Source organism: Drosophila gunungcola, chromosome 3R (genome assembly GCF_025200985.1).
Source record: "Drosophila gunungcola strain Sukarami chromosome 3R, Dgunungcola_SK_2, whole genome shotgun sequence".
In the NCBI taxonomy this organism is placed as follows: Eukaryota; Metazoa; Arthropoda; class Insecta; order Diptera; family Drosophilidae; genus Drosophila; species Drosophila gunungcola.
Window position 1 is genome coordinate 21,718,725 of NC_069139.1, and position 13,460 is coordinate 21,732,184.

General features: G+C 42.7%; 1 protein-coding gene across 1 annotated transcript; it reads right to left on the reverse strand.

Annotated features, from left to right (window-relative positions):
* Positions 1–1,121: 1,121 nt before the first annotated feature.
* LOC128253163 (phospholipid-transporting ATPase ID) lies at positions 1,122–13,076 on the reverse strand. The gene is given in 21 exon segments (XM_052981381.1): positions 1,122–2,734; positions 2,805–2,921; positions 2,981–3,229; positions 3,314–3,643; positions 3,701–3,924; positions 3,983–4,134; positions 4,201–4,347; positions 5,140–5,326; positions 5,438–5,590; positions 5,655–5,931; positions 5,991–6,164; positions 6,279–6,569; positions 7,273–7,971; positions 8,258–8,506; positions 8,562–8,783; positions 8,845–9,177; positions 9,179–9,382; positions 9,451–9,663; positions 9,773–9,831; positions 10,057–10,716; positions 12,674–13,076. Coding segments are annotated over 20 exon segments (5,190 nt in total). The 5' UTR covers positions 10,622–10,716; positions 12,674–13,076; the 3' UTR covers positions 1,122–2,389.
* Positions 13,077–13,460: the final 384 nt, after the last annotated feature.

Here is a 13,460-nt window from a genome sequence, read left to right on the forward strand (position 1 = left end):
AATAAGGCAAGAAGTTAAATCTCTGTGGGCAGTGTAATAACTCATCAAATAACTTTTATGATTTTGTATTTTCGTTACTTGCTGTATACCATTGGTTTTGAAGACTACAAGATACACATAAATTTAGTTTTATGGCCATTTTTTTTGGATTGTATTTGGCCCAAGGGGGCCATTCACGTTGATCCCTTTTGGCATTTGAAGTTATTTATCTGCATGTTAAGATTTTGAACAACTTTGAGAACGATTTTCCTTGATAAAGGGATGCCAAGTTTTGGTTACCTTAATAAAATTGACTATTTTATGATGATTTTTCCTACCCATTTCGTATTGGCTATAATTCAGTCAATTAAAGTGTTTGACCATAAAACCAGCCAAATCCGTTTTGGCCCCAAGAACTGCGTCATTGCGGCAGCTTTTGGCCATTTTTCTTTCAATCTTCACTTTTCCTTGGCTTGTGGCGCATTTCGGTCGCATTCATTGCTCACTTTAAGTCTCGACATTTTGACTCGCAAATTAAAATAAATGGCATCACATTTTTTTCTCCAGTTATCTGCTGTTGTCTGTTTCTCTCCCTCCAATGTGGATACTTCAACGACATTAAGTTGACTTAATTCCAACGCCTTGAATTTGCCCAGCCACTTCAAGTTTTTCCTTCCGATATCGCAAGAAAAAATAAATAAAAAGGGCGGGAAAGTGTGGCCAAGAAAAGGGAAAGTAATTTGATGCTAACAGATTTAATTACAAAGTTCCGGCCAAGTCGTGTGTTAAATTTGACCAAAAAGTTCATAAAAATGCATAATCTTAATGTCCAGCTAATGATGCGTAAACAAGTCACGGGTTTGGGTTGGGCGTGCTTTCAACTTTTCTTTTAACAAATTAAATGTAATTTGTAACGCAAATTGAGCACAATCTGAAAAGTAGCAGATATTCAAAAGCGATGATGTGAAGCTAAGCTGGTTACAAACAAATGGAGGATTTAATTAAGGTTAATTATTAAATCTGAAATAAAACAATCACCGTTGAACTTTTTTGTAACGAACCAAAAAATGTTGTTAGTCAGAACTTATTTAAATTAGCAATAATACCTCGACTGTAACGAAAATACCAGGTATAATGCCTTTTGAAAATATTTCGCGTTTATTTAATCGTTTAAAAATGTACTTAATGCAAATTTTAGTTTCCTTGGCTAAAATTGTAGGTAAAAATAAAACGATTTATCTTTATTTGGTTTTATAATATTCTTTCACTTATCGACTTGTATAGCAACAATTTGCACATTAATATTAAGTTAAGTTCTATCCCAACAATTTGCAAAAGCATGATTTTTGTCATGCAAATTTATGAATCCCAACCATTTTGTTATTTATACTTAAAAGTATTTCAATTTTTATTTATAAAAAGCCATGTTAAAGTAGTTTTCTTAAGTCGCCGCACGCTAAAATTAAATCACTTTAGACCATTGTTACTGTTCAAACCCACAACCCTCTTATTCGAATGCCCATCTATAACAACCAAAATAAGGGGGTCCTAACTAGAAAACCCGATAGTGCAAAATGACTTAAACCTTAGGGACTCGCTAAGGCATATGCAGGCTTTATATCTACAACTCTAATTAGGAACACAGACGTGTGGACTTTTCTACGTGTTGTTGTGTGTCTTTATCGGGCGAGTATATAGAATAGCTATGGACTTTGAGACGAGAATTCGTTCAGCTAAAGGTAGATAAGCTACTCTGATCGGTGGTTGTCACCGCAGTTATATTGGCTAAGCACACAGCACATCATTAAGCAATTAAGTACACTTTCAGTTTCCCGAAGACCTTTTAAACCTAATTTTTCCTATGCTAAATCTTAAAAACCAAGCACACACTCAATCATTCAGGGGCTCACTCTCTTAAATGCAATCAACGATAGAAGAGATTGTTGTGCTTTCTTGGGGCTATTCAAAGAAGGGGTAAATATTACTGGATTGTCACTGGAAAAGTTAGGACGTTATGGACAAGATCAGGTAGAAATACTTTTTGGTTTACTAAATTCCGATTGGAAGGGTACTCTATCTAAGCCCTTTTTAAATAATAATGGTTTTTCGATGTCTTTGGATGATGGCTTACTAAGTACTGGTAAAAATACTTTCAGAATGATTGCCGATAAATTTCAATCTATAAATAAGTACTCATTTGAAAAGGATAAAAACGGGGATTATACAAACATACATTATAATACTAGTTGTTTTTTGACTCACATTCACAAAGAAAAAACTCAAACAGATCCTTACTAGATTCTACAACTCTTTTCTGACTAAAACTTATGGTTGCTGACTTAAATTCATTACAGTTTTTTTTGGTGTTTGTTACGGAACCCGCTACCGATCCAGCACCTGCGTCTAAAGCTTAGAGATTAATCGTATCCAGGTCCTGGCAGGGAGCCCTAGGACTCATGTCGTCTGTGCCGCCACTGCCACTGCCCCTGCTGCCCTCGCCCCCAGTGCCCCGCCCATCAGCCGTTATGTCCGCCATCGACGAGTGGTTCTGGTTCTGATTCTGTCTCAGATTTGTGTTGTTGTTGACCATATGCTGGCCCGTCACGTTGTTGGTCTTCGGGGCCTGTCCATCGGCCGAGTTCAGGTTGTTGTGTAGCGTCTGCGTCTTCTTGGTGCCCAGGCCCAGCGGGAAGGCAAAGTCCTGTGGCAATTTGTGCATGATCTTGCCGGAGGTGATCAGGCGGCCAAAGCCCTCCTGAAAAGGGTAAGGAGAAGTATGGGTTAATTATGTTCAATGGGAGGCTTATCCCAGGAGGTTGGCCCACCTGATGGGCGAAGGCATATCCCGATCGCACGGAGCGACGTCCGCGGCGCGAAGAAGCCGTTCGTCTGACATCACTGGAGGCTCTCGAATGGAACTTCTTCAAGGACTTTTGACGTATCTGCAAACAGGGAAAAAAATCAAATAACGAATATGTTTTACGGCTTAACCAACATGTACCTTGTCTGACAGACTTGGATGCACATCCAGCAAATAGTACTTATAGGCCAAGACAGGGGCCACCAGCGCCATCACTGTGATCAGCATGGTGACCCAGAAAGTCAGATCCTTCATTGCTTGCGTCAATGAGCCCACATAAGGTCCTCCAATGACATAGTTGTAGAAATAGTCCAGCACGAAGTACCAAATCAAACTACCCCAAATAGTCACATGATTGACAACCGTCCAGTAGGAGGTGTACAAAGATATCTAAAGGAAATTTAAAAATAATATAATGTTGATGTTTATATTTATATTTAAATAAAATAAACATATTCTTTTTTATTAACACACCTGAGCCGTATTGTCCACTATGAGTATAGTGGCCACAACGGCGCCCAGCGTCATGTGATCGCTCACAATGTAGCCATTCGCAGAGACGCCGTCCTTGTAAACGCCATAGGGAATCAGGAACAGGACCAACGAGGTAAAGGCGCCATGCAACACACTGTAGATAAACTCGCGTATGTTGAACAGCTCGCTTTTCAGACCCGGAGTGTAGAGGCGTGGAAACTCCACGCTGTTTTTGTCCGAAACATCCTGCTCGAAGACGCCCAACGCCAAAACTGGCAGGGATGTGTAAAACAGATTGTACACGGAAATGAACATTGGGTCGAACACCGTCTGTGATTGGGATGCGATTAGTACTTGGCACTGACAACCACTTGTGGATAAACTCACCTGAGCGCTGAAGCCGCAAAAGAGCGAGTACCAGCAATGGCACAGGGTAAATGCAAAGTTCTTGTAGAAAAAGTATCGCAGAAACTTGCACATGCGGTAGTAGGACCAGCGTCCATGGACCAGCAGCAATCGCTCCAGGTATCGGAACTGGGCGATGGAGTAGTCGCTGGACAGGACAGCCTGAAGGCCCTCCTGTCCGGAAATACCAACGCCTATGTGGGCAGCTTAAAGAAACAGATCTATGTATACAACATTTTAATATATTTTATGGCAATGGCTTACCTTTGATCATGGACACATCGTTGGCGCCATCTCCGATTGCCAGGGTGACGGCGTTTTTGGCACGCTTAATTAGCTCGACGACCAGCGCCTTCTGAAGTGGCGTTACCCGGCAACAGATAACCGCCTTGCAATTCGAGGCAATGTCTAGGAATCTGCAGGAAAATATCCGATTAATCCACATATGATTGACACTCGAAAACTACGGCCTGGCCACTCACTTGGTCTCCAGCTCCGGCGAAAGACAGTGCACCAGCGAGTGACCGTTGACAACCAAGGCAAAGCCGGTGTTCTCATCCATCACAATGGAGGCACAGCCCCCATCCTCGCTCCTCTTCTCATCGCCGAACAAATCATTGCATTCAGCACTGTTTTAAAATGCAAAACTTTCAATAAATACTATGGTTTGGTGCACGGTGTTAAACAATCAAAATGGAAATGTTATCAAGCTAAGTTTAGTGTAGAGAGTGGCACGGTTTAATGAGTTATATTTACAGAAGGATAGACAATAAACTACTTTGGATGAGTCAACGAAGAAGAATAGCTATTTGTATAATGAAAACGACTGGACAGTGACTGTTTGTTTTTGTGGTTCTGGAATTTGATTTCGTTGGCAATTAAGTTTTCAATTTCAGTTTTGTACAAGGCATGAGGAACAGACAGAACTTGAACAGATGCTGGGTGTTTTAAATTTGTACGAAAATATTTTGTTTAAAAAATTAGGTAAATATAGTTTACTTGACGGGCGGAACAAGCACCAATAGAGGGTTACATCCTTTGGTGAGTAGTACATTAACTTTTTTTGCTAACATCCTATCTTTAACACGAAATAAACCAAGAGGATATACTAAAAGCGAAATTTTCTGTCCTATAAGACAACCAAAAATTTTAATAACATAAAGTAAGGATACAGTTTGAAGTTTTGTAAGATATTTAAGTTTAAAATAAGGAAGATAGTTCATAGATAGATATTACACTATAAATTATAGAGCGTTTTAGATACAACGAAAAGTACATAGGAAAGTTATATTTCGTTATAAGAAATATATTCTAGCTCTGCTACTCAGGTTAAGTTTCTTTTCAGCTAGAAATACGCTTGGAGAATCGTTTAATTTTTAAAGCTAAGCTATTGAGGTTATTGTTTAAGGATTGCCCTCTACCTGTCCGGTCCGCCCTTATTATCCTTAATTTTGTCATCCCACCTAAAGGTAACCACCGAAATGGCAGGCGGTGGAGGCGGCGTGGGTGGTAGGTTCGTCTCCTGCATGAAGGCCGAGGTATGTGTCATGGTCACGCTCACCGGATCCATATTACTGTCGCTGTTGAATTGGTCAAACCCTTCGATGCCTGAAAAAATTTAATTAAAATTATTATTATGGCTATAAAATACCCACTCATCCATCACATTCCTATTTCACAATATTCTGTATTATAAAGCTTTAATAATTAATTACTTACCTCCTGGTCTAAATCGATTGTATATTTTGATGGACTCTTTGAATTGCCTTAGCTGTTTCTCCACCTCCTCCACGGAATTGCCGTCAACGATAAAGACATCCGCCAAGTCATCAGTGAGCAGTTGACAGGAGTAGCCGATGTTGATGGCAGTTTCTGACGAATGATTAACTCAAGCATTTTAATTACATTAATAACACAAATTTAAATCAAAGCTCACCCTGCTTGTCGCCAGTGAGGACCCAGATCTTGATGCCTGCACTCTGCAGATTAGCAATGGATTTTGGCACGCCGTCCTGCAGTTTGTCCTCGATGGCCGTTACCCCAACCAGCTGCATGTCGCTCTCGATTTCTTCGTAGATTTCATTTAACTTTTGCTCCCGCGAATCCATCGAAAGGGCAGCTTCTTGTTGCCTTAGCCTCCAGTCATTGTAGTACTGCTGGGTCAGACGCCGCTCAGCCAGAGCCAAAGTACGAAGCCCCTCGCTAGCAAATTTCTGTTGTACAAATGTAAAATTAGTTAAATAAGGAACAGTCAATCTTCAAGACAACACACGTTGAGGTGATCCTGGGTTCGTGCCTTCAAATCTTCCTGTCCGCCGTGCAGACGATCGTATATCACATTGTCCGCTCCTTTGCAGTAGAGCACCACTGAGTCTCCGCGCCGGAGGATCACAGACATCCGTTTGCGGATGTTGTTAAAGTCGAGGATATTAAGGAGCTCGTATTCCTGCAGGGGTTGGATATATTTTAATTCCTATTTCTCTATAAAATCCCCAAATCTTATTTCCTATTTCAAGCAATTATTTTAGGGGCCGGTTCATAAAAAACCAGCTTTTCTCACCTCCATCTGCCCCATCACCTCAATGGTAATACTGTTCGGTGTTCGTGTGCGAAAGACAAAGCCAAAATTGCGAGCGGCCGAGACGAGGGCGGCTTCATCGGGACTCTGGGCCTGGTACTCCAGCTTTCCGTCCACCGTTTCGGCCATGACCGTGTGGCAGAGGGCCAGGAGGCGGAAAAACACGTGGGAGTGCTCCTCATCCGAGCGGACGGCGTCCAGCAACGTGCGATCGTACCAGCGGAACTCGCTCTCGTGGTGCGGATTGGCCGAGAAGTCCACACTTTGCAGGGCCTGCGAAAGAGAGTTGGCTTAAACAGATGGACTAAAGTTGCAGCTTAGAAACAGGTGGTTTATCTGTAGGTTACTGTACGTAAAGCTCGGCTGTATACGATATCAAGCGTTGTTAGCGTTATTTCCTTATTCAAATTAGTCAAAAATTTTAAATTTCTTGTTATTATGGTGTAACATGGGTACTCTTAATGATTCCAAACCATAGGGCTTTCCCCTTAGAATTAAAATCATATTAAAAATACAAAAATAATGTGTTGTGGAAATACATGTTCGTAATAAATTATAGTGATTTTGAAATGTTGATGCTTTAATATTTATCTGCACTTCAAAACTTGTCATATTTACATAAGGTTTTTTTTTAAATTTGTTAAAGACAAAAACAAGCAAAAAAATTAAACAGACGATTTCCTTAAAATTAAAATAATTCAGCGAAAATGACCTTATGATGCGTATTAGTGTTATTTTAAAATATTTTCAATAATTGCGATAAAGCCAGTGTATTTAGTGATGCAGAAAACAGAAAGTCTATTTTAATTAATGACCGGTATAAAGGGGTGGGGTGAGGAAAGTTATTTTACATGGAATACCGCCTAATGGTTGGGTGAAAGCAGCAAGCACACACATTGAATACATATATTTAACACACAGCTCTACACTAAACGATAATGTTATGTGTGAATTGAAGGACATGCAGCATGCATACGTGCACTCTCTGAGGCGACGAACTCCAATTGGTGGCGAATGCTTTGTGATGGTGCTTTGTGTGGCTCGAGTGGCTTAGGTGCGGTGTAGATTCTGGCTCCCCTTCAAGGTGGTGCCCGAATTGGCAGAAGGGAACGCCCAGCGTGACTGTTGATGGAGATTTCTTCAACCGGATCTTGACATGTCGCTTGCGGTGGTGCTTTGAATGGTGCATGTTGTGTGGTTCTGTCGGTTCAGTGTCATGCAAAATCTTTACTTTGTCGCAGCTGCTTGTGCGTGATAATTGTCGCTGCATATATCCAGCTCCGCTCCTCTTAAAGCCGCTGCTCTTCTGTGCCTCAATGCTGATGGGTGGGTTCAGATTTCCTCCACCACCCAGCCGGGGGGACAAGCCACCCGAGTGCGGGTCCTCATCCTGGCTCCTACTGGGCGCCGAGTAGCGCACCTGCTTAAGTCCCGGTCGTCTTTCACTGGCGTTTGAGTGCTCGAGGTCCGATCTTGTGGATATGGGGCTGCTGGCCACTTGCGCCTCACCCGAGGATGTGACCACCAGGGCACTCTTCTTGGCGTGCACCTCGGCCTTGTGCACTAGGATGATGGGAGGTGGTGCTGCAGGTGGTGCTGCCGGTGGTGCTGCCGCAGCTCCACCTGCGGGGCTGGGTCTGTTGTTGGTGTTGCTATTTTGGAAAATTGTTTGCTGCTATAACGAGTAATGTGAGTTGTTGTTTTTTGTTTTTTGTTTTTTTTTTTTTTGTTTTTTCTTTTGCACATTGCCAGACGCACAATTGAACAAAGACACACACAGTGGAGTCGGGGGATAGATCAAAGTTAAAGTTTGACTTGAGCACCCAGAGACTGAGGCTGGAATTTCTTTGGGCAGACAGTGCAAGAAACGGACACCGACACACACAAGACAACATACCCTCAACCAAGTTAGAGGTTAAATCGGCTTAGAAGTTCCAAAACCCCTCGAGCCCGACACTCACCTCGGTGATCTCGATTAGCTCGCCGGTCCGCAGGTCAATCACATCGCCATAGCTGCGTCCGTTGATGCTGCACTTGTTGAACGTCATAATGTTCTGGGTGAGGGTGCCCGTCTTGTCCGAGAAGATGTACTGGATCTGGCCCAGTTCCTCGTTGAGCGTAGTGGTGCGGGCTTTGGCATAGGTTTTGGTTGGCGCGTAGTACATCTCCTCATCCCAGTTGATGAGGAACGACTGTGCGAAGCGTATTACCTGTCAAGTCAAATCATATTAGCATATTAATATTTAAGTGGCATTGTGTACTTGCCTCTACTGAAACGTAGAGTGAGATTGGCACAACTGTGTTTAAGACTATGGCATACGAGAAGAAAACCAGCAATCCAATGACGGTGGCCCCCGTGGGTATGTAATCCTTGGGTATGATGTGCTCCCAGGGCAGATAAAGCTGAAAATGCTGGCCAATAAAGCCCTCCCAGATGGCACAGCCGACCGCAAAAAGGGCACATATCGAAACCAGAAAGAGGACGATCTAAAATTACAGGGACAAGTTATTATCAGTTCTTTGCGTAGTATATGTGTAATGATCCTACCCCAATAATAATAAAGTTGAGCAGGCGATCAACGCCAGTGCTCTTGAACTGCGTCTTTCCGGAATTCTGCATCAACTTGGTGTCCACTCCGGCGAAGACGACCACGCCATAGCACCACTGCGTGTTCCGGAGGACACAGCCTCTCAGCAGGATCTTCTCGTTGTCCAGGGCGAACCTCTGACTCCGCCAGATCAAGGTGCCATCGAACTTGTTCAGCAGATTGTTGGGTCTCTCGCAGATGATCTCGCCGTTGAAGTTCCACAGCGAATCGTGGCGATCCCCCAGCTCGATGGTCTCCGTCAGGCACTGTTTCGCCTTGAGATTCGTTTCTCCCGTCCAGTTCGGCGGTTTCGATGAAGCAGAGCCCATTTGGCTCGGACGTGGACAGCAGCAGGGTGTCGGCAGCCACGAACTGATTGTTGTCCAGCCGGATGACGTCGCCCACCTGTACCTCCGACCACTTGGCCTCCACCAACTTGCCATTGCGCAGCGTTTTCGACTTGCGATTGTTAACCTGCGAGTCGGACAAATGACGTTGCTGAAAGAAAACAACATTTTGTTTTGTGTAAACAGTTTATTGAAATTGCTTGGTTTTTGTTCACTTACGATATCATCGTAGGCATCCTTCACGGCAGTAAGAGTGAGTACTCCTATAAGGGGAATAGCTGTGGTTACGGGGGTGAGCGAGGAGATCGCTGGTATCAGCTGAAGGACCAACAGACAGAGGAAATAGAAGTTGGCCAACCGCTGGAATTGCTCCAACAGATTGAAAGGCAGGAACGTGAACAGTGAATACTTGGAGGTTTTGATGTAATTGTTCTAAAAAATGAGAGAAGGTATGTTTTCAATAAACTTGCGTTATGATTCCACTTTCAAAGATTTTTCACTTAAATTATGTTTTCAGAATGGAATAAGATTTAATTCTTACGTGATATTTGAATTGGGCATTAAACTCTTTGTCGTTGGCGCGGATTCTGCGTTCGTTTTCTGAAAAACAAAAACAAATAAAGTTTTAGCGATGCCAATAAACAAAAATCATAAAACGAGCGTTTAAAAAAGATAGTCTTTTCTATTGCAAAAACAATATTTAAAGCTTGTATAATCAAATATTGTGATATGAACTAAACTACTATTATATTAGAAATAAACTAAGAAATGTAAATACATATTTTAATTCTAATATACAAGTTTCTCCACTTTCTTCCTCATTACCCGAAAAATAGTAAGAACTGCGACGCCGTCTTATCTGTGACAGACGTCTTAAACTGGGCATCGACTTGGTCTCCGAAGCCACCGATGGATCCCTTTGCTTGTACTGCTTCTGGTCATCGGATCTGTTTGTTGATGGATTCGCTGCACCCGGAGCCAGGCTGTAGAAGCTGTCACCCAAAATCAGGGGGGTGGCGATGGTTTGCGTGGAGCTGCCAATGTTCATGCCCTCCGGTTGAGCGAGACACGCCCTCCTACCGCCCTCCTTATCGGAGTTCCTTCTGCCCTGCTCTTGGGTCTCCTCATCTTCTTCGCAATGAAGACGTTGCCTTCGACTTTTTGAGCTCCTGGCGAACTGAAACCATCGCGTTCTCCTGCTGGCTGTTGGGCCCGACGTTTCGGCAGCTTTTGTCCCACATTCATCTCCATTTTCAGCTCCCAGGTTCCTATCATTTTCCTCCTGAAGCTCCGTTTCCGCAGATTGGCCGCCCAGAACGGCCAGTTCCAGAGTGTCAGGACGCTGTCGCAGCCGCCGGGCAGCCTCGCTGCATTTCCTGCCCCCGATCATGACCAGCTCAGACTATTGGCGGCTCTATCTCGATATAGGGGCTCCTCATTACTCTTCATTCTATGAGTGGAAACGAATGTTTAACGTGTTGCCAACTCCCGGAAGATTAAAATGCAATTGAAAACCCATCGGCACCGAAAAAACTTCCCTGGGGGGCTGGCTTAATGAAACTGTACCATCCATCACTATGGTGGACTGCTCCCCTCCCCTTTGCTCAGAGCCCCAAACAGCTGGAAACGATTCCCAGTATACTGCGAGTGTTTGCACGCATATGTCTGGGCAATAAATAAGTAAACAAATTTCTGCTTTGATTTCGGGTACCCATGGGAAATTTTTTTCAAAGTTTAATTGCCAAATTTTTAAATTGCTTCAAACTGGCGAGTTAGCACAGCAGGCCTTTTCTGTTCTGTTCTGTCTGAAAGTATACTGATTATACCATGTTGCAATGGAGTCGTGAGTGCATTGTTCGGTCGATGAAGATGGAAAATCAGAGAAGTTCGTAGGTACATATATATATATAGACATATGCATATGTACTTAGTCATCATTAACAACGGACTAAATCCATGTTTATCTTGTTTTACACCGGGTTCTTTAAGGCTACGTAAATGATCTCAAGACTTGCTATGTATCCGCTTTCAATGTATAAATATACACATCTTGTTTATTTCAACATAGAAAATATTTCTAAAATAAGATTATTTTAAGAAATTGCCCTGAATAAATATATTTATATTTGTAGCTCGGCAATTATCAGATAATTTGAAATTATTTTATTTTTTTTATTTGTTTCTTTCATCAATCGAGACCTGTATTAGCTGTAGTTTTTTCACCTGATTGTCAAGGAATTTTCTCGGAATTTTCATGTAAGTACATCTGGGGGCATTATGGTTGAGCACTGAACTACAAAAATACTACTCGATGTTTACTTTATGCCCGATTTAGTAAATCTGCAGAAAACAGGGAGGTCTGACGTCACTAAGCTGGTGAGTGTGTGGACTTTCCACATTCAACAGGTGTTCTTTGTTCGGGCAACAATAAATAGAGGGAGGCTGCAGCATAGTAAAGCACTCTCTTTTCAACTCTCTTTTCTTCCATAAATGTGGGTGGGAGTCAATGTCAAAACTGTTGTCAAGGCCACGGCCGACACAGACGAACAAGGATATGAAGGGCATAAAGGTGAAGGAAAGCGGAAATTGAATCTGAGACGAAAAGTTGAGCCCAAAGTTTTTGTCTCTTTGGAAAGGATTATTAAGGGAATCGGTAAAAGTTTTGCCCCACATTCGTTCGATTTCGATTCACGCTGCTCCGCAAACAAGCGGTTTTATTTTGCTTCAAGGACTTGTGCCGTCACAGCTGATTGGCGCGCTCTTTCTCTTTCATGTGCCTCTCACGAGTTAGCTCTCTTGCCTACACATAAAAAAAACCATATATCAAGTCTCCATTTTGCAAGAGGAAAAGAAAATTCGCGGAACAAAGACATCGTTATATATTTATCGGTATAATCAAGTATAAAATTTATTTACCCAGTTTAGTGGACTTCTTTTAAAACAATTTAAACAATTTCATATGGAATTGAAATGTTTGAAATACCGCTTCTTTTTAACTAACCAATAAATTAAAAAGCTATTTTCTTGTAGTGCAGCAACAACGAAGCCGGCTAGGCTCTGTCACGCTCTCTCCCCCTCGCCCTCCCGCTGTCTCTTTTTCCTTGACAATATCCTGCTGCGAGTATGAGTCATGCCTGTGAATGTAAATACATATGCTCCTTGCTCTCAATTTGTATCGCTTTCTTTAGTTCTTTTTCCTGTTCGTTTTGCCTTCGGTCGCATGCGTCACCTTTAAGGGGCGGTTAAGAGGGTGGTGGAAACAAATTAACTACAAGAAAAGGCCAAAAGAATCGATGAAGGCTCAATAATTATGCTGAGAGCACGAAAAACAACAAAACAGGGGCGAGAAAGGAAACATGTTTTCAGTGCCAGGTGCCAAATGCATCATCATCTGCCTCTCCTTCCCTTTCTCCTTCTCTCCTCCTCCCACCCAGCTTCGTACATTTTTAGCACATTTCTTGCACTTTTTTTGCACCGCTTGCGTTTGCTTTTGCCGTTTTTCACTTAGTTTTTCGATTTTCTCAGTTTTACGCCGAACTTTTCGTGGAAGTGCGGATCCGCTTTCGTCCACTGCAACTGCAACTCGAGTTTTTCGCGGAGTGGGGATTTTAAATTGGCCCAAGGCAACGCGAAATGCGAAGCGGTCCGCAGCGCGATAAACAAAAACGGCTAACGCCAAAGCCAAATGGCCGACTGCCGCGCGAACTACGGCCAAAATGGGCGACTGCGACAGCGGCAGCAGCAGCGACGGCGGCAGCGGCTGTGAAGTGACGTACGCTGAGCGCACGGTGAGCAAATTACACGCGGCAACAGCGACGTCGACTGCGCTGCCAAGGCAACCGTTAGCTTGGCAACCGATTCACACACACATATAAACGGAAATGGTTGAAACGGCTCGAAGTAAAATACGAGCTTGGCTCAAAAGAGAGCTATGGCAAAAGCTCCGAAATCCAAAGTTTACTATGCCACCTATGTATGTATATGAGAAGCTGAACTGATCTACGGTTCAAAGGGTCAAAGCACAATAGGTGATAAATTCCATTTTCAACTGCGGTGTAAAGAACAACAAAAAAATGAGCTAAAAAAAAACCTTAAAAGCATTAACATGCTGGCTTAAGCCGACTGATAAACGATGGTTTGGTTCAAGGTGCAAAAGATAAATACAAGAATTAACAGGGAAATATACAAGCTGTATATATTCAGGCCTCAAAAGTTACAATCAATTGAAA